We start from the raw sequence: 22,740 nt of genomic DNA on the forward strand, positions 1-22,740 counted from the left end.
CTAGCAGTTAAATATTATGAAACCTATCCCTGATGACTAATAGAATAGTTGCAAATCCTAATTATGAATAAACATCACACCATTGCATGCATACTTAAGCTGAAATGCATCAATTTTAAACATTCATTAATAGCAATATAAAAATTCACTAAAAAAGTATCCTTTCTGAAGGAATTTATTTCTGTGCTTACTTCAATTTATCAAGAGAATAATTTAGATGATATTTCAATTGCTATTAAAAAAATGAGGACAGCAATGTTTCATACTTTATAACTCCATACCATAATTGGCACCATACTATACACTTTTCATGCTGTTAGAGTAGCTGAAATGTTGTCAGAGTAGTCTGTCACTCTTCAAATAAAATGTTTAAAATAAAACAGACATCAGTGTAACCCTCCATATTTTTTTCATTTGCTTTCCTTTAAAAATGGTGTAGTTTCAAGAATAATATTCCTTGAAATAGAATGATCTCTTTTAGTATCAAGACAGCTTAAAATTTCCTATTAACTTTTCCCTGAATAGTGATACCCTACTAAACAAACAACAACAACAAACTCTTTATTTTAAACCATTTTGAAACAGCATCCCTCAGAATTGCAAAATAGACTTGAGTTAGCCATTTAAAAACTAATGAGAATTAAAATAGATACCATGTAAATGAAAGCAGTATGAGGCTCCTAAAGCTTAACATAGAGTATTGCACAATACAAAAACAAACAAACAAACAAACAAACAAAACAAACAAATAAATAAATAATAATAATAATAATAAAAAAAAAAAACAGGAGGACAAGAACAAAAATGTCTGGAGCTTATGTCAGAGAGGGGAAGTTTCAAACGAGAACTAAGATGTCAAGGAGGGAAAGATGAATTCATGACCACAAACTGAAGAAAGAAGAGAAAAGGAAGAACAGTAAAGATCATTAAAAATGTTCAGAACTGAACAGTTTTGCAACAGAAACTGACTATCTGAAACATTTAACACCTCAGTGCCCTCAACACTTTCCACAGAAAGCAGGCTCACAGCCAGGCTGCCAGCATTTCCATCTGGCACGCTTCCCAGCTCTCTAGGTATCCAGGAAGCTATTTCCCTAGAAATTCTGCTCAGAAACCCAGAAGAATGCTGAGCACCCAGTGTCTGCATGAAAGAGTTTTCTGCTGGTGATACTCACAAGTTAAGAACTTTTTCTCTTTTCTAGCTAGAAAGAATCCTTTCGTAAGTCTTCAGGTGATTATATGTGGGGGACACGTTTCTCCTATGTAATGGATTTCCTATAATGCTTCACATCCTACCAACCTTTTTGTAAATTAATTCCAATGTGAGTTCAGCTTGTCCCACCTTGTGGCACATATACTGGCTAAAAGCAGAAAGATGAGATCTCCACCGTACCCTTTTAAAGAATATTACTGATTGGTTATCTGTACTTGAATATTTGCTTTATATATTATAAAAAGGCAAAGTCTTTACAGCAAATTAATATTTTCTAACAGATCAAAAAATGTAGCTGGAGGAAACAGCACAAAAAACTTTATTTTAATCTATATTTGTGTGTGCTGGAAAGTCTACCTAGTTTTCCACTTATGTCAATTAGCCGAACAAATCTACCTATTCTCAAAAGCCTCATCTTGATCTCAGTCCACTATTGCCACAGGAACACTATTGCAATACCTGAGTGATGTTGTTTGTCTTCTTCATGACCATACCACAGTGATGCTTTGCAATAATCTTGTCATCAGAGACCATACTCAGTTCTTTATCTAGCAGTACCACTAGACCCAGGGCACATCACACTAATGACATGCACTAGAGCCTTTCATTACACTTCTGTTTACTAAACTCCATAATGTCATCAAACTTTTCCAGCATAATCAGATTTTTCTCCATTTTGGAGAAAGTTCCAGAATTTGGTTTAGTGAATTGATTCTATTAGTATTCAGCTATTTCTTGTTACAATATTGCTGGCAAAAATAATAATGAGATTAGTCTCAAGTCTGGTACTAGATACCATGCTTTAATCTGAGCGCCTTCTATTTCAGGACACATCACAGTCACTCCTTCAACTTACTAAAATAGTAATACTGGTTACCTGAAGAAGACCAAGTCCTTCTGTGAACAGGGAGTACTCCTGACAGTACATGCCCAAAAGCTCAGCTGGCCTTTGACACTAGAAAGTGAGGGGTTCCTACAAAACTAATCGTTTAATTCTCTTGATTTTTCCATTGTTCTCATGTTCCAGCCACCTCCTCCCCAAAAAAGGAAATTAGAGGTTTTTTTTGTTTGTTTTTACACAAAGAATAATTAAGTCATTAAAAACAACAACAGTTCATATGATTTGATTAAGGAGGTATTGGGGAGGCATTGGGGAGGCAAGGACAATCCCCAGACATGGACTGTATATCTCGAAACAAGACACTGAAACTCATGATAAGGAAGCGGCAGACGGACAGAGAAACAAACGTAAGGACTATAAATCTCAAAACTGGACATTGGAATTCATTATAAAGATACAACAAACGGAAGAATTGGCAACAACCAGCTCTCGCAATTAAGAAACATGCCAATTCAGCAGATTCCTGACCAAAGGTGAAAAGTACCCTGTGAGGAAGACTCGGGGTCTTCCTCCCAAAGACCCCTGCCCACGTCCCAAAGACCCCTGCCCACAATTCTTGGAAGGCTCTACGCAGGCGCAAGGTGCCAAAAGGCTAATTAGCATAAGAAGCGAGGGAAGGCGGGGATAGGTAATGCATATGTATAGGTGCTTGTAGAATATTGATAGATTGATTGTATAAATTCAAGACTGCTTTCCGCTTTAGGTATGCACGATAGGTGGAGAGATCCCCCGTGCATCCAGCGCTGCAATAAAGAATATACCACTTAAAGGAATTTCGGCTTCGATCTTTGAATCAATCTGGCACCCCAGATGGGACGACCTCTCTGCCGGACCGCAGGACCCGCTGGGGACAGGACTCCCTAGGGTACCCCCGGGATTTCCCGGAGGGACTCCTCGACTCACCGGATCACTGCGGAGGCAGACAAGGACCCCATCATTGTAAGTGAGTATATTCTTTATTCTGGTTTGGTTTTCTGGTAGACCGGTCATCTGGGACTGTCCAGTAAGTCGGAAGGTGACTTCTGCAGGACAGTATTTGGTATATACTTTGTGGTTAGTACCACAAGTATATCTGGGGACCTTGGGGTCCATCTGTATCTGGAACTGTCTGTAAGTCAGAAGGTGATCTTCTGCGAGGCAGTGTTTGGTATATACTTTGTGGTAAGCACCATAAGTATATTTGGGGACCTTAAGGAAAGAGCTCGCTTTAAGGTCCATCTGGAATTGTGTTGTCTATTTCGGTTTTCTGACTCATGGAGTATGGTATTTAACTTTGGTTATTGTTACTGTGATTTTGGCTATTTTTCTGGTGGTAATAGTAGGTTCGTGGCATTGTTATAAGAGAGATATCGTTACGGTGTTACACAGTTCGGTTTTCTGACTTATCGCATGTGGAATTTGACTCTGACTATTGTTATTGTGATTTTGGCAATATTGCTGGTAATAGTAGTTTTGTGACATTGCTACTGAAAGATATTGCGTGCCCGTATTTTTGTGAGTGATACGTTTTGTGATACGCTTTTGCAAGTAACATGTGTATTCTGAAACTGTAAACTGGAAAATGGGGGGGCAAACAAGCAGTGAAATTTTAAAGAAAAGTGTGTTAGGATGTGTTTTAAGTCATTGGAAGGATATTGGAGGATCTGCCGGTGGAAGTGTGAACAGGAAAACATTGATAAAATATCGTAATCAGTGGTGGCCGCTTTATAAGCTGGAATGTGGAGAAAAGTGGCCCCTAAATGGAACTTTAAACTATAATATTTTGCTACAGTTAATGTTGTTTTTTGAGAAGCAGAACAGGATGAAATGCTGTATACTGATGTTTCAGCATCTTGGTGGGAAAAGGTACAGAATTAAGTTGGCCCCTGACTGAGCCTTTGATGATGGCATTAGAGAAGTACAGGCTGGAGAAAGATAAAGGAAGTGTTAAAAGGGTTGTTGAAAGTGTTAAAGGTGTTTGAAGTTGAATGAGCAGGGAAAGAGGATGTAGGAATGATAATGGTTCTGCCTCTGCCCGAGGCAGAGATCTTAAAATCATGGGTGTTAGCCCTTTGGGGCAAAGGGACCATGATGGGTCCGAGAGAGTTGTCACAGAAACAGAAAACCAGTTAACTCTTAAAACAACCTGAGTTCATGTGCGAGCTCAGATTGCTGATGGGATCGCTCAGGGAACTGTGGACAATTGCATTCCCCTGACCGACCCCCACTAAGACCCGAATCATCCTGAAAATTATGAACAGTTAAGTAAATACTAAAATCTGGATGAATTGGGAATTGAGAATATGCTTCCAACAAGGTCTAAAAGAAACCCCTATGGAATTTTTGGACCAACTCTGAAATGTAATGAAAATAAATAAATAAATAAATAAATAAAACAAAACGGTTTGGACCTGGCTTCGGAGGACAAATTGACTAGCCTTTTCCTAGGATAATAGACCCCTGATTTCAACAGGAATAACGGGGACTTGGGGAATCTACCCTAGCGGATCCTCCACTGGTTATAATGAAGCTAGGAGAGAAATGGAAAGTGAAGCCCGTGAGTTGAGATAAAGACAGTTTAATAAGACAAAATAATAATAATAATAATAATAATAATAATAATAATAATAATAATAATAATAATAATAATAATACAATGATGATAATAGTACCACTACTAATAATGTGTACAAACAAGTGATGCACGGTGCGGTTGCTCGCCGCCCGCTGACCGATGCCCGGCCTGGCCCCAAGCGGTCCGGCCCCCTCCCCCCGGCTAGCCACCCCTATGTATTGTTTGGCCTGGCGTCGGATGGTATGGAATGCCCCTCTGGCTGGTTTGGGTCGCCTGTCCTGGGTCTGTCCCCTCCCGGCTCTTGCTGCGCCCCCAGCCTGCCTGTTGGCAGGACGGGGCGGGGGGGGGGGCTGAGGTGTCCTTGGCTTGGTATGGGCACTGCTCTTTAACAATTAAAACATCAGGGTGTTATCAGCACTCTTCTCATCCTAAGCCAAAACACAGCATTCCACCAGCTACTAGGAAGAAAATTAACTCTGTTCTAACTGAAACCAGGACAAGGTGTAACCGAAAAGGCTTATTTTTGTGAACCTTTGAAGTACAAGTTAGGGAAACAATGGGGCATACACAGATTTTTATCTATGCCTAGCTCCTCATGGGCACTCTTAGGTAGAGATTTATTAGAGCAAGTAGGAGCAGAAATTGTCTTTGAAAAAGGGAAAATGGAATTAAGTATAGGAGAAGAACAACTAACAAATGTGTTAAGCTTGGCACTAATACAAACTGGCCCTAAAAGTGAAATACCTTTAGAGATCACAGATCAAGTATGTCCAGGAGTTTGGGCTACTGAAACCCCTGAAAGAGGTAAAAATGTGACCTTAATAATTATTAAATTAAAGCCAGGAGAGAAACCCATTAAGGTTAAGTAATATCCTTAGAGGATAGAAGATAGGAAAGGAATTAAAGAGATAATTAATAAATTTTTACAGTATGGATTATTGATTGAATGCGAATCAGAATACAATGCACGCATATTGCCAATTAAAAAGGCAGATGAAAAAGCTATAGGCTAGTTCAGGATTTGAGGGCCATAAATAAAATCACTGAGGATATACATCCAGTAATGGCAAACCCTTATACTTTGCTGACTAAATTAAAGAATAGTCAAGTCTGGTTTACCGTACTGGATTTAAAAGACGCCTTCTTCTGCCTAGGCTTAGCCACAGAAAGCCAAAACCTATTCGCCTTTGAATGGGAAAATCCCGATTCAGGCAGAAAGACGCAGCTTACGTGGACATTACTACCTCAAGGATTCAAGAATAGCCCCACTATTTTTGGAAACCAATTAGCAAGGGAACTCGAAACATGGATGCCTCCGGACACTGAAGGTGCTTTGTTACAATATGTAGATGATCTCTTAATAGCTACTGAGACTAAAGGGAGTTGTATTCAATGGACTATAAGTCGTCTTAATTTTCTGGGTTTAAATGGATATCAAGTCTCTTGACAGAAAGTCCAGCTGGCTCAACAAAGTGTGACCTATCTGGGATTTGAAATTTCGAAAGGACAACGAGAACTAGGAACTGAACATAAGGAAGTCATTTGCCAGACTCCAGAACCTCAAATGGTAAAGGAGCTACAAACCTTTTTATGAATGACAGGTTGGTGTCGCCTTTGGATTTATAATTATGGACTATTGGTAAAGCCTCTATGTGAATTGATAAAGATTAACCAGTCAAAGTTAGTCTGGACTGGAGAAGCACAAAAAGTCTTTAAACAACTTAAACAAGAATTGATGATTTTGAAATATCAAGCAATATTGGTAGAACAGGACAACGTGGAAATTGTGATAACTAATATTGTGAATCTAGCCTCTTTTCTTAGTGATGCTCCAGCACAACCTGTGATTCACGATTGTTTAGAAACTATAGAGACTGTGTATTCCAGCCGACCAGACCTTAAGGAGGAGCCCATGGAAGATGCGGAAGAAACTTGGTTCACGGATGGGAGCAGTTTTGTTATGCAAAGACAACGTAAAGCTGGATATGCTATAACAACTACTCAGCAGGTAATCGAGTCTAAGCCTTTACCCCCTGGAACATCAGCTCAAAAGGCGGAGATAGTTGCTCTCACGAGAGCATTGGAACTGGCAGCGGGAAAAAGGGTAAATATTTGGACAGATTCTAAATATACATTCGGCGTGGTACATGCTCATGGAGCAATTTGGAAAGAACATGGATTGCTGACCGCTCAGTGAAAACACAAAGTATGCTGAAGAAATTTTAAAATTGTTAGAGGCTGTAAAACAACCAGAAAAGGTAGCTATCATGCATTGTCAGGGACACCAAAAGGGGAACACCGATTTTGAAATTGGAAATCGATTGGCAGAGGCTAAGCAGGCAGCTGAAATAACTGAGGTGAAGGCATTGTCTTTGATACCAGACGGTAAAATCCAAACTATATCCAAATTATACAAAAGAAGACTTAAAATTAATTGAAGATTTGAAAGGTAAAATGAAGCCAGATGGATGAGTATATTTAAAAGATAACCACATAGTAATAGCCTCTAGTTTGACATGGCCCATAGTTCTTACAGAACACAATAAAACGCACTGGGGAGCTGGCACACTGCATAAGAGCCTGAGTCAGACATTAGTGGGACGATATGATAAAACAAGTAACTCAACAATGTAGCATTTGCTTACACAATAACCCCAATACCAAGAATAGAATAAAATTTGGAATAATCGGTAAAGGAAATTATTCGGGGCAACAGTGGCAAATTGATTTTTCAGAACTCCCTAGAAAAGGGGGGTATCATTATTTACTGGTTCTGACTGACACGTTTTCAGGAAGGCCTGAAGCCTTTCCCTGTCGAACAAACAAAGCAAGAGAAGTGGTTAAAGTCTTGTTAAATGAAATAATACCATGCTTTGGGATTCTAGTAGCAATGTCTTCTGATAGAGTTTCACATTTTTGTGCATAAGTGGTAGAACAGATAAGTAAGATTCTAAAGATAGATTGGCAACTGCATACTCCTTATAGACCACAGGCAAGTGGACAGGTAGAAAAAATGAACCATTTAATTAAACAATAAATAGCTAAAATTGGATAAGAAGCTAATTTGTCATGGCCTCAATCCCTCCCTTTAGCATTACTTGGAATTAGAGTTAAACCTAGAATAAAAGGGAATTTGAGTCCCTTCAAAATCTTATATGGAAGGCCATAGCAATTTCTATTTAGTGGAGAGGACCTAACGCAGTTAGGATCAGAATATTTATATGCTTATATAACTGAACTTCAGAAACAATTAAATAAAGTACATAAATTTGTTTTAGGGACCAGGGCTAGAGGGTTGGATCAACCAATCCACCCCTTTAAGCTCGGGAATTATATATATATGAAGACTTTTTCAGGACAACCCCTACAGGAAAAATGGAAGGAAAGTGGATGGGACCATACCAAGTATTACTGACAACACACACCGCCATTAAGATTAAGAAGCAAGCAGCTTGGATCCACAATTCAAGGGTGAAGAAGGTCCCAGCGAGGATATAGACCACCACTCCAATTGGACCAACAAAATTACGGTTTTCCAGATCCTAATGATTGCAGGGGTGCGGTTCTCGGATTCGGGGTGGGCAACTTGGGATGAGAACTTACACCTGACCTTAATACAAACAATTTCTCAAGTAACTAATAAGACGAACTGTTGGGTATGCACCCATCTGCCACAGCATGGGAATAAGGGTGTATCGTTAATCGGGATTCCGTTGCCTGCAAACTTATCTTGGACTAATTTGTGGGAAAACACATCTTGGGGTCGAAAATATGAAGAAGTTTTGGAACTAGAAGTTAGTAGCTTCGTGCCGTTGGAATCTTACTATGTATGTGTACAAAGGTGTAACCCGCCTAAGGGTATGGGAAAACAGGATTGTATAAATACAGGTACTACTTATGTGGGGAATCAGACATCTTGTAATCGAAAAATTGATATTAGTACAACTAGCAGTTGGGCAAATTCAACCAGCTGGCCAGTACCAGAAGGAAAAGGGTGGTATTGGCTATGCAATGATACAGCCTGTAAGGTCTTGCCTGAGAATTGGAAGGGAACTTGCACTCTTGGAGCGGTAGTCCCCAATATGACAGTACATGATGTAGTGCCTCGAGGTTACTTGAGAAATCATATGCGGAGAATCAGACAAAAAATTAACAATCCATTGATAGAGAGACACACCGCTTTTCATAGTTTTGTTTGATGGTTTATCCCATGGTTAGGAGTGAGTGAATTGGAAAAGGCAATAGTTAATATTTCTGCAATTATAGAGAAGTTAGAAAACAAAACTCTGGATACTATAAAGGCTCAACAAGAAGAGATATCTAGTTTATCACAGGTAGTATTACAAAATCGGATGGCCCTAGACTTGTTACTGGCCGCTCAAGGGGGAGTCTGTACAGTAATAAACACAAGTTGTTGTGTGTATGTAGATCAGAGTGGAAGGATCTCTACCGACCTGGAAGAAATATGGAAGCAGACAAGGGTCCTACATGATATCAGTAAAGATGATCTTTCGTGGAGTTCTAGTGAAATATGGAATAAGTTAACCTCCTGGTTGCCCAATTTTCAATGGTTGAAACAAGTGTTCATTGCTCTAATCGCATTAGTAGTGTTAGGAATATTTGTGTGCATGTTGTTTAGATGCCTGCTTTGTTGTGTTACTGTAAATAATGAAAGTATCTGATGCAAAAGAATTTGCATGGGAAAAGAAAAGGGGGGATTGATTAAGGAGGTATTGGGGAGGCATTGGGGAGGCAAGGACAATCCCCAGACATGGACTGTATATCTCGAAACAAGACACTGAAACTCATGATAAGGAAGCGGCAGACGGACAGAGAAACAAACGTAAGGACTATAAATCTCAAAACTGGACATTGGAATTCATTATAAAGATACAACAAACGGAAGAATTGGCAACAACCAGCTCTCGCAATTAAGAAACATGCCAATTCAGCAGATTCCTGACCAAAGGTGAAAAGTACCCTGTGAGGAAGACTCGGGGTCTTCCTCCCAAAGACCCCTGCCCACGTCCCAAAGACCCCTGCCCACAATTCTTGGAAGGCTCTACGCAGGCGCAAGGTGCCAAAAGGCTAATTAGCATAAGAAGCGAGGGAAGGCGGGGATAGGTAATGCATATGTATAGGTGCTTGTAGAATATTGATAGATTGATTGTATAAATTCAAGACTGCTTTCCGCTTTAGGTATGCACGATAGGTGGAGAGATCCCCCGTGCATCCAGCGCTGCAATAAAGAATATACCACTTAAAGGAATTTCGGCTTCGATCTTTGAATCAGATTAGTCCTTCTTTTCTAGCATTTTTTTTCATTGTATTTTTATACCTGTTTTTAGGCTGTGTAAGCTTCTCAGTAGACCCTTAGGTTGACAATCAACCCTTTAACCCTTTCTCTTGCAAAGGCTACAAAGTCACTATCATCACAATAGATTGCTAATCACTTTTAATTATTTGCCTATTAACTGATAGAATTGCCATAGGTAGTATTTATTAATAAATGACTTCTCAGTGGTATACAAAATAAAAAATAAAAATAAAAAAATAGTGCTTCTAGGCATGAAAAAAGGAGAAAGAAAAAAAAACCATCAAATTAAGATTACTTACTTGGTTAAGTATATCTTGCTTCTGCAATGCATGCAATAAAAGAAAGAAGACATATGCATTAATGCAGTATAGTAACACTTAGGGTTTGTTTTTATAAACGTACTTGGTTGAAAGGTTAATAATGTAGATGAACAGGCTTAAGACATGATAGAATATCATCATCTTGCATTAGCACATACATCAAGAAAATGGTTCAGGTCAGCATTCTAATCTTGATTAGAGAGTGCAAGCTATTTATTTTTAACTGTGCAATGACAGACATCCAAGAAAAATATAAGGAAGTAAGTACATTAGTCTCTCTCAACCCTGTGTACTTAAAAAAATTAGGTAAAAATTGTTTGTTGCCAAGAATGGTTGTTAGTGAAACAAGTGAATCAAAAAAGAATGCAATGATAAATACTAGCAGACACCATCTCAGAAGTCACCATTGCTGCTTTAGTTTATAACAATTTGTTCTCCTTTTAATAAAGACACTGGATTTATTTTCTACCTTTCAACTTTATTCACAAACTGCTGCCTCTAATTCCCAGTCAGAGGTACTAACTTAAAATGGAAAATATAGTGGTATTCTCTGCATAAATTACAGACTGTGCCAGACTTTTGCTAAACTAGAGTAACCAAGATAATCTTTGATACATCCACAAAGTCAATTTAGAAAAATTCCAGCACCTCTGGAAATCATAATTACCCTGAAGAAAGCTTCTTCTTAGAAGTACCCTGACTAGCAGCTTTCCAGCAGGCTGATGTTAACCTACCTGTGTGTCTTACATCAGGTATAAAAGCCAGTCTTAATTACATATTTGACAGTAATTATAGAAAAAAAGATGGAAAGGCAAAGGCTAAGTAACATTTTTAGATGTTTCAGTAATTTGCCCTACACTGAAAGCTAGCATAGAGTAAAAGCACCATAAATAAACTTCCTATAGTTCTGACCTTCTGATAATCAGATACATCATTTCCACTAAACCCAAAACTCATTCATTCAACAAGATATAAGATAATAGAAAAACAAGCCAGATGACTTCTGGTAACAAGCTTCAAATATCAATAGGTTTTTCTTTTGCTATTTGTGTCCCATTAAATCAGTTTGTGATATAAAAGAAAAAAAGAAAAAAGAAAAAAAAATGCAATAAAGAAGCAATGGAGTGGAATAAATGCAAGCCTTTAAGCAGCAAGATGCTTGAAACAAGTTCTTTAGACTTTTTCTTAAATACATAAATATATCACACTGCAAAATCTGCCAAAGCTCTATGCCCCATGTTTATTAGGCTAAAAATTGACACCACCTTTTTGTAGGGTATTGGTGAGCCTGGAAAAATACTTGAAGTGTTTATGAGACAATGATCTAGGAAATAGAGGTAAAATGGAAACATGATGGTATCCTCTACAAAACACAGCTACAAAACAAGTAGAATGTTTAAAAGTTCAAAGTGCTATCTACAATATATAGAAGAGAAAAGCTGCTCTGTGACTGATTTCACCTGGATCATTAAATTTTTGACATCTCCTGTATCTCTCACTAAAATTATTTAGTATTTTTTCTTCTTGTTGTTGCTCTTGTTGCTTATTTGTTCGTTTGATTTATGGATAATAATTGCTTAATTTAAATAGCATATCTGATACAGGGGTTCTTGTCTGACCTGATACAACCAAATCTCAAATCTTCCTGTAAAAGGCTTTTCTACATAGCAGGCTGAATGCGTGCCAAAGGCACAGACACACCTGTGCATGGGCAGTTTGTTTGACTTGGAATATTCACTCAGCTGCAGAAGAAATTTTGGCTGCTCTGCTTGCAGTTAAGCAGCTTAAGACACGAAAACTGAGCTAGTAAATCCTACTAGATCCAAAGTAGCTGCTAGCTATGTTTTATTTTTGTTGCACTGCCTGAAGTCTAAGCACTAAGCAGCAAAGCAAAAAAGCTGTTGGGCTTAGCCTGGGACCAACACTGCCCAGTAGTAGTGAATAGCCTGAATTCTGCTGAACCACAGCAAGTTGTCTGACTTGTGTTCCCTGCTCCCCTTCTACCCTCATCACAGTTTTGGACACAGTGCTGTTCTATAATCCCTGGATGTTTCAGTACATTCAGTACATAGGATGCTGCAATCAAATCACCATAAAATGAAGAGCTCCAGTACAGGTACAGAGTCACAGAATCAGCTCAGGACCAACTATGTTTAATAATTTCAGCTTTGCACAAATCCTGCCAATTCACCTGGCTTCAGTAAGAGCAGTTGTCCCATCTGCTCATACTGATCACTTTTCACTGGGACCCAACCTCCATATACCCTCAAACTGGAGAAATGACCATTTGACCGCTAGTTGTGAGACTAATCTCAACACTTTAAATACCAGTCTATACCAATACCAAATATTGACAATGTGATATGTTACCTACATGAAAACATGTTATTTAAACATGCAAATACACAATTACTTTGAACTGTAAAAGGCTGCAATTCACAAAACTGAAATCGTTGTATGATGAGAGAACTGAAGATTTCAAAAACCAAAAATGGATTATAACTGCCTTACTTAACAATTCTTGTCTTTCACATCCTGAAATGTAGGATCAGTCATGCTTGTAACTGTCAGTACATTTTTCTACTCTGAATTCCACACAATGCAAGCATATTTAGAAACCTTACTGAAACAGGTTTTTAGTTGGCTACATTTTGATGTGCTAAGCAGATAAAAATTGCAGTTGAGGGCTTCAAAAGGAATCAATCTGTGTTTTTCTAACATTTAAAACAGAATATTTTCTCTGGTAGTGGGTTTGTAGTGACAATGCATGCACACACATTCAGCAGAATTTTTGGTTTCATAACATGAGAAAAAAAATCCCTCTAAAGGTGATCCCATTACCAGAAATAACATAAAAAAATAATAATATGTGTATATATATATTAGCAGATTTCATTCATCTAAGATATGAAAACATGCTTAACATTTCTAATCCTTAAAAACAATTGGAAAACAAAATTAACCTTTTTATTTTTTTGTTATTTTTAAAGTTTTTTTTTTTTTAATGTCATATTAAGCAGATGCATCTAACATTATGTTTATAAACTTTTAGTTCTTTAATATATTCATATTTTTATTTCAAAACAGACTCAGTTACCCCAAACAACTGACTTATAGAATTTCTTCTATTTTAAATGCTTATATTTGCTACAACATTTGTAAACATTTTTCCCACTATGTCCGACCATTGAAGAAAGAAGAAGAATTACCCCTTCAGGATTATATTTTGCTAACACACCACTGCCATGGAATTCTTCTAAGACATCCTTAATTTTCTTAGTGGAATCTAGATGAAGAATGAAGAAAGAGAAAATTAAAATACAGAAAACTGATTTACATAATATGAGCTGTAATTAAAGAAACAACAACAAAACTGCTAATAGCTTTTCTCAATGTGCATCAGTAATTTTCTCTAGCTGTATGAGAGCTGCGGGCAGGAAAAAAATGAGAACATAATGTACCCTCTGACTAAATAGTAAAAAACAGCAAGCCAACATAGAATGCTCAGAAATATTCTTTACTCCAACTGTTGTTAAGTAGTACATTTCTGAAGGAGTTGTTTGCAAGGGCTATTTCAAGTCACTTTTTCTTTCTTTTTTTTTTTTTTTCTTTGTCCTTGAAACCTGAGTCATCTACCAAACATAGTCATTCTCAACAATGCTACTAAATCTCCTCTGGCATAGGTGCCAGTAAGTAGAGGAACTGTCAGAGGAGCCAGACAACATCAAGATAGAGGCCATACTTGAAGAAAAATCTTTTTCTGCAGACATCACAGAAAATAAATGTTACTATTGAAACCCCAGCTTTTGTAGATCTCTAAGATATTCTAAATACCACAGTAACTTTAGGACAAGCTTTGTCTAGCACAATTGTGTCAAATCACATAGATGCTTCCACACCTTTACTTTTCCATTTGTTGTTGTTGTTTAAAAACATTTTGTTGTTATTTTGTCAACTTGCAAGATAACAAAAGAGTTATTTCAATAAATAACCACTACATAAAACCTTTGAACTCACATTCATTTAGCACATAAATATGCACATAATGCTCTTTTCCACCCTAAGTATCTCAGCAATACAATAACAGCTGTAAAGCAGTTTTGTCTTTAAAATGCAGTAGTTGATCAAATGTGCATAATGGCCAAAACACTGGACAAAACCTTGAACCAGTCATCTGTGAACCAGAAGATGGATTACAAAAGAAAACAGGTGTACTTAATGGCTACACACTTGTTTCTACAGCAAATCTTGGAAAGAAAAGAGAAAAACAAAGACTGTGGAATATGAACAGGACTATCACATGAGCAATTAGTTAGACACTTAAAATTACAGACATTAGGACCTAATCTTCCTGATTTTGTTTGTTTGTTTGAACTACATTATCAAAATAAAGAACTGCAATAGTTCTTAAGAGTCAAAGAAACTGAGCACCTCTATCCTGAATCTAAAACGTACATTTAATAAATCATGTAACTTGGAAGGAGAAAACATGGCAAGAGGGGATTTGCAAAATAGTTTTGTAACAACCCTCCCTCCCCCATCCCATTTTCGATTGTTAACATGCATAGCATTTTGCAAAAGTCTATTGTTGTGATCTTTTCTTAAATTAAAACTCCCAAGACTATTTGTGGCCTTGATAAAATTGTTTAATTTCATTAATCAGATGTACTGTCAACTGTAACTACCTAAATTTCACTGGTTTCATGGGCAGCCCCAGGAAATATTTACTTGATAAACTGTGATCTATAGTCATATTTCTGTGCCAGTCTGAAATACTGCAAATTTTATTGTTCAATTTTGTTGCTTATGTAAAAAAAGGCAAACTGCAAAAAAATGACCATACTTCTTTCACTTCATATTTTTGTCATCTTTAAATGAATACTATGTCTATGCAGCTGCAATTAAAAGCACACACCTGCGGTATGTTATTTACTAAGAATAAATTAAATCTTTGCTTTTAATTTTATTTTTTTATTTTTTTTTTTATTTAAGCACTATTAAGATACAAAATATTCTCTGTTCTGGGAACAACATACATATCCTCCCTTTTTCCTGCATATTGCCTTAATGAAGTCATCCAAAAGGCAAAGCATATTCCATGCTTGAAATACTTGTCAAGAAAAGGCTTTGTGGACGTAATTCCTGCTTTGGTTGTCCCAGCAAAACTCTTCAAGATTTTGATATTCTTGTTATAAATGAGTCTCAACTCAATCTGAATTTAGTAATATTTACAAAAGGAATAGTTATAAAATAATTAATGTATGGGTTAATGTATTGCTTCAGAGTAAAGGCAGAACAATCAAAACCATGACAACAGAGATAATACACCTGCATATTTAATGGTGGGATATGCAAAGGTTCAAAGTATCTATTTTTTTCTTAACTACCTTTCAGTTCTAACAAAGATACTTTTTATAACTGAAGACAAATTTACATACTAGTTGCAAACCATTTAAGATTTAGCCCACATTAAAAATTATGATTCATTTTTAAAAATGACTCAGCTTTAGATGAAGAAGATTAAGCATTCAGTTGAGGTTGGAATTCGGTGCACCATTTTTCCCATAAATGGAAAACATCAAACAGTAAAAAAACTTGCCCAGATCACACAAGTTCTCTATACTCTCTCTGTATCTTCCCCCAAAAATTCTTGAAAAGTGTAAAAACAGAAAAAATGAATGAGCTATAAGAAGACTTATACAAAACTCAGCATAAATTAGTGGATTTTAAAACCACAATTTAAGAGAAAATAAGACTAGCAGACAAGGACTGGATCACAATTAATTCTCTTATAAATCCAGATGTGGTTATACAAGTCAAAAAAAAAAATCACAGGCAAACATCTGAAGTCTCATAACAGTCAATTTCAGAATGTATACCTAAGAGCTCCAAACAGGTTTTAGAGATTTTCTATACCACTATAATAAATTTGAGATTTTTATTTATATATTTTAATTTAGAAATGTTGCAACCTTCAATATACAATTTTTCAGGCATGGCATGAAGCTATGGCCCAAACTTGAATGTCCTGCTTGATAGCTAAGCCAATGAGAAGGATAGTGAAAAACCAACACTCCCCTGTCATTGCAATTCTACAGATTCTTATTCTGCTGTGGATTTTTTCTTTCTTTTTTTTTTTTTTTTTTTGTGGATGCAATTACATATTAAAAATGAGTGGGAGTTGTAATACACAATAAATGTTTGTTCATTGTCTTTTGTATTATAAAACAAGGAGTTCCGTTTGAGGAGCAGGAGTTGCAAAAGCTCCCTGCTGAAGTAAGATGTATAATACTTGGCTAGACACTATGAAAATTCTTTTGCTTAATGTAACAAAAAAGAGAACCCCCTCCCCTTCTCTCCTTCTGCATCTCAGTTGCCTCTTTTGTTCAAAGACACTGCTGCAAAGTTCATGTAACCATCTCCTGATAAGTTGCTAAACTAGTGTATCACCATCCTGCATTCCTGTCTCACGCTGGGCCAACATGACCAAATAAAAAAAGAAGTTGAACCACAACGCTGAGGAAGACTACGGCCTTCATCTTCACGACCACCAGAGGGACAGAGACGACCCCCTAGCAACAGTGCGCACAGTCGCAGAATATACCAGGATGTGCTGCGTAACCCCCGGAATTACCAAAATATAAAAAGGGACCCTGGCGGGGGTGAGGTGCGCGCCATTGGCGGAGCCGAGACTCCCCGGCCGCCCAGCGCTGTTTTGCTTGCTGTTGCTTACTCAATAAATTCCTTTCTATTATTAAGGCAATGCTCTCTGAAAATTAATTAAGGGGGCAACTTATAACAGGAGTGTGTGTGTGCATGCATTTATAAATGTACGTTTCCTTCTGTGGTATAACATACAAATAACTGTGTAATAGTTCTGCTTAAGCAATGCCTATGCTTCAGCTAAAACTTTACCAGTCTAGAAACACTGGTATCTTAAAAAGGCCAAGCCTGCTAACAAAATTGTACACATCACCAAATTGTAAAAATTTTTCACTTTCAACAAAAAGAGGTTGTTCCACTAACACGTCTTTCCCAGTATCACTCAAAGTCTTACAGCATGCCTGTGTTGGTAAGAGATTCTGGTGGTTGACACTGAATGATCAGAAGCCAGCAGCTTTGCATGTCCTGTTACCCACAGGTATGGCTGCAGGCTCACTACAAAGCACTTTTAATATAGGTCATACTTTCATTTTGGTTTGTGAAATAGATGTGGTCTTTCGATGCAAATGTCACAAAAGAAACACACATTTAAAACCATAAATGGGAAAATGATTAATTTGCATGTTGTTTGATTCATTGTTTGTTGTTGTTGTTGTTTTTGTTTTGGGTTGGTTTATTTGCTTTTTTATCTTTTTGCATTTTGTATTAAATATCATAAAAATTATTGTGGCATTCAAAACAGCCACAATGCCACGGCAATCAATGATTACATTCCTTAAACTGGAGAATATGAATGACTACACCCTCCAGCAAAACACCCTCCTACTGAATTCTGTGATAAACAGTCAACAAAAAGCTTCTTACAAACATAGGCAAAATTGGATGATGCTGCCTAAAAATAAAAATAAAAAAAACACAATATATGGTGGCAAGTAGTTTTTGCAATGGGAAATTGAGGAGGAAGATGAAGAGGTAGACAGGGACAACAGCCACTGCTGCAGAGAACTCCTTCTCCAGGAGCTGTTTCTCCTGCCTGGCAGAGGCCACCTGACTCCAGAGCTCCCACCAGCCACAAGAGCACAGCCACTTTGCCACTCACCTTTCTCCATGGCCTCAGCAATGGCCTCCTCCTGTTCCTCACCTACAGATGGCTTTGGACTGGCTCCATGGAGGCATGTGCCATGGTTTTGCTTTCTTTGGAGACTATTGTTATAAATGAAGTCCCAACTCAATCTGAATTTAGTAATATTTATAAAAGGAATATTTATAAAAGGTACAAAAGGCAAGTAAACAGCGCTGGGTGTGCGGGGAGTCTATGCTCCACCAACATGCACACACGAACATCAAACATTCTAAATATACAGAACATTGCTTTTACATACTAAACCCGAGTATGCCTATACAATCAGAAAAGGTAACAAACAATCCTTTAAGTTCCATGACTTAGCAGCCTCCATTTTCCATTCCTTTTCTTGATTACAAACAAGTCTCCATTTTCCATTCCTTTTGAACAATATGTCTCGCTTTAAGTTGTCAAGCAACTCGGCCTTCGGGCCTTATGTATCCCGTTCTTACCAGATCGAAGAAAAGCATATCCATCTCCTTTTGAAGGCCAATAGGGCCTGGGTCAAAAGGCACGTCCAGGTCAGCAGGGGGCGTAACATCAAAGGCCTGTGATGGCAGTAGCGGGGGGGGTTGGGCGATGGTGTAGCAGAAGAATCAGTAAATGAGCCCGCAGCTCCCTCGCTATCTGGCAAACCACACGTTTCTGACTGTGGCCCCACATGTCTCTTTAAGGCCTCAGAGACTGCTCGCCAGGTGCCGAGCAATCCCACTGCAACCTTGTCGTTTTTAGTTGCAGAGTCCCACACCTTGACCTCAATTTGGTCCCACGTTTCAGGATCATAAACTGTCAGAATAAGCCATACGATTACCAGGACAGTCTTTGTTTCTAAGGACATATGATTCCCCATAATGCGCTGCTGCTTACCAGCAGTTGTGTGTGCAGGTCCCCTTCTCTCAGCTTGAGCTTCTTCCCAGCTCCAGTGCACCCACTCAGAGAAGCTGTATGAGCTTCTCTGAGCGGTTTGCTGAGTTTGGCTGAACCTATCTTCATGAGGTGATCAATGTGCCTGTTCCCATCCTGGTCTCCATTCTGCTAGCCTGTTCCTTTTCATTCCATCTTTCTGCTTCTTTATTGATGACATAACTTCATCGTGTTGCCTGCTTTTTTTATCTTGAGGACAGGCTCCCCTCTTATACCCTTCACCCCACAGCAGTTCTTTTCAAAACAACTTTTCATTGGTCAAACAACTTTGCATATAACAGCAGCGGCAAACACCCAGAAACTTCCATACCTTAAAGGCTGGAGAACAAGCAACCCCAGACTGCATGGAGTCTCCTGAATCACCCTTCTTCCCTCTAAACTCTTTTACATTCCAGACTTAACATCGTTAAATCTGATGTTATCATCAACGATGGGGCTTGCCGATCCCCATGGCCACACTCCCAAATCTCCCCCTTCTTTATTAATATCAACCATTTTCTCGACATGAATTACCACTCCATATATAACACTATGAAGTCCTTAATGACATCATTAGGAGAAAGATTTATGCATTTTATCCATTGCTATGTACTAAATGATACTTACGCAGACAATCACGATTTCTTTGTGAACAACAGTAATACTAATAGCATGTGCCAGCACATCTTTATTCCACATTAATAAAAAAAGATCTTCCAAATCCCACTTCCCTACAGCAGATGTTCAAACAGAAGTATATGTCAAACAACAGGGATTTGGGATAGAAGGGAAATTAATTTTTGCCTGTTAGTAGAATAAAGCATAGAGAGGAAGAATTAAGTAAAAGACAAAAACATACTCCATGACTTGAAAGGAACTGCAGGTAAATGCTAGGCATAATGAAAAATATTTTGAGGAGAAAAATAAAGCTGGGTTTTGGCCTAGTCATCTTCTGTATTTTAAAACAACTTTACAGTTATCTTATTTGGCTTATTCTGCACTCTTTCGCCTTTAGATATTCAGAAAATTAAGGATGAAAGAGTTCTAGAGATCCTCAGAGCTCAGCTCTGCCACTCCGGTTCAGCATTTCAAGGGGCTGTGATGGCTGGGGGCTCCCTGGGGCCCAGACCGTGTGGCACCCCCAGTGGCAGCCAGGGCCTATCGAGCTGCCCCAGACAGGATCAGGTCAGGCTGGAGGACAGCCCCAGCCCTGGGCACTGGGCACCTCCCTGGGAAGAGGGGCATGCCAAGACTGGACTGAGACATCAGGCCATGGGTGGGCTCATCTTGGCAGGGCCCATGGCCAGGCTGGGCAGGGCTGCAGACCAGCCCTGCTGTGGTCACTGCAGCAGGGACTGATGGCCCCAGGGACTACAATGGACTCCTGGGCCATGAGCAGGTTTAGGGGAGCTTTTGGAGTTTCAAAACGGGGTCCTGGGCTTTGGAAGCCCCAGGGAAGTCAAGGATAGTCACACCTAGCAATTCCCTCAGGGCCTGGGACAGTATTCCCTCAGCCTAAGTTCATTATGTGGGAAAAACACAATATTGCAAGTCATCCTAATGCTCATATTTGAAATACAGTATTTATGTACATAGTGAATATGCCATACTACCTTATCTTAAGACCAGGAAAGACTAAATGCCTCTGGACACCTCTCCAGCATTTGGATTTTATTATCTTATTTGAGCCTGAAAACTAATACAAACATTCAGCTAGTAACTTTGTGGCTCCTTCTTTCCTTTTTCTCATTTCCTGCTTATTTATAACTGGTCACAGTATCTGATACAGCTTGCCAGCTCATAAGAATAGTGAAGAAAATATTCTCTATTAAATTAAGGAAGTACTGCCATTGACAATGTATTTCACCCCAACCACCACATCTAAGCGCTAAGTGTTTAACAGAGAAGAATCAAATCAGTTTGGTTCAAAATTTATCATATATTATTTCTGATTTTAAGCAGAAATGGGGAAATGGTTCTGTGTTTGAGAATACTTGTATTTTTTCTGAAATAAGCATTTTAAAAATACATTCGTTGTTTCTATGTTTACTTGAAAATATTATTTGGAATTTCTAATATTTATAATTTTGCACTAATGAGTGCAAAATTATCTGTTTAACCTAAAGTTTAACTATGGCTTCAGAAATTACTAAACAGGATACATTCAATGCATTCTTACATACTTATAAACTACGTATATTTGAACACATACAGATCTGTATAATATGATCTTTTTCAATTATTATAAAAATGAATAGATCAAAGAAGAGATGTGAAAATGGTATAAGACTGCTCACATGACTAAAATTAAATATATTGAATTTATTGAATATATTGAATACTCCATTGCAGGAATTATAAATATTTTGAAACATTTTAACTAATGTGGAAGTAGGTATTGATATATTTTAGTAGTCCACAAAGTAACAAAAGCAAAAAAGAAACAAAAAAATGCTAAAAAAAAAAAAAAATAATAAAGCACTACAATATTAATTGCTACTTTCCCAAGCCTCTGTAGATAGTCCAAAAATTCTTTATTTCTACCTGAGATTTTACTCTTACTGCTTACTTTTTCACTAACAGCAAACTTCAGCTCCCTGTTCCTTACCTGAACATACACTCAAGTTCCAGTTGTATACCTATATTCATTAGAATATAGGTATATTCATCATATAGGTATATATTCAGAATATAGAAATATTCATTAGAATATAGGTATACAAGTTTCTTACAGTTCCACATATTTCCCAAATATACAAATGGAAAATGGGTTATAAAATAAAAATACATACAAAGATGTTAAAAACTTGTGGGTTAGAATTTACATTACAATTTAAATCATACATCATATGAAATATAGTAACTGTGCAAAGGAAACCTCTGAAATAGTTCAAGCTAATACCTTTCACCTGTTCACAATGATGTTGAATCAAAATTGGCAATGCATTTTACAAAGGCCTCTTTTGACCACGTGCTTTTATTTTAAAAAGCTTGGGAGAAGCTCCTTAAGTGGTATAAGGTGTCACAGACAGTTGGAGATTTGTTTGTTTTGTTCTTCCTTTTTTGCCTTCTCCCTTGCCCTGTTTCCTTAAGAACAGGCTGCCTTAAAATCATTGCAAGATATATTTAAAAGCTATATTGTACTCTTCCTCTTACAAAGAAAGGTTTAAAGGTTTATGCAGTGACAGTTCTTGATGTCCTGTGTACTAAAAAGATATTTCTGAGATGAAATTTTAGCTCACTAGAAGTGGGAAGCAGCACTTTTTCCTGATTTTAACACATACACGAAAAAAAGACTTTCACCTAAGGCAATTTTCTTAACATACAATAAATGATCTTATGAATAGAGGAATATAAATGCTAAACCAAGGGATGATTTTTAAAACAAGAAATCCAACTCAATTTTGTTTTATTTGTCTGATGTGTTTCTAACCTATCTTTCACTCGCCGAGGCAGACGCGTTCTGCAGCGGAGCGGGGGATTGGACAGGCAGGGCTAATTTTTCCGGCACTGAAAGCTAAGGTGGAGACCTTGGGGGAAGTTGTGGCCATGGGGACAAGTGGCATCTGCACGCTGTCCTCTGCCCACCTGGGTGTTCCCAGCTAGGCCATCCCCAAAGCAGGGGATGTGCTTCAAAGTCAGGGAAGTCTTAAAAATACCTGCTGCAAACGAGCTAATTTTTCTGGCACAGTCTTAGTAGCAAAACCAGTTGCTCTCTGGATACCCGGTACCCTGAACTGATGGAA

General features: G+C 37.9%; 1 protein-coding gene across 17 annotated transcripts in view; it reads right to left on the minus strand.

Moving 5' to 3' along the window:
* The window catches only part of DGKB (diacylglycerol kinase beta), a 394,311-nt gene that overhangs the window by 294,414 nt on the left and 77,157 nt on the right, over window positions 1-22,740 (minus strand). For 13 of the 17 annotated variants that reach the window (XM_084510955.1, XM_084510954.1, XM_084510956.1 and 10 more), the window contains exons 3-4: window positions 13,515-13,591; window positions 10,285-10,305 (exon numbers count right to left, since the gene is read on the minus strand). In XM_084510955.1, the coding sequence (XP_084367081.1) occupies window positions 10,285-10,305; window positions 13,515-13,591 (98 nt within the window). The remainder of the gene's footprint in view (window positions 1-10,284; window positions 10,306-13,514; window positions 13,592-22,740) is intronic. The other 4 variants (XM_084510947.1, XM_084510952.1, XM_084510950.1 and 1 more) reach the window with 1 other exon arrangement.

This window comes from Aythya ferina (assembly GCF_964211825.1).
Source record: "Aythya ferina genome assembly, chromosome: 2".
Lineage (NCBI taxonomy): Eukaryota > Metazoa > Chordata > Aves > Anseriformes > Anatidae > Aythya > Aythya ferina.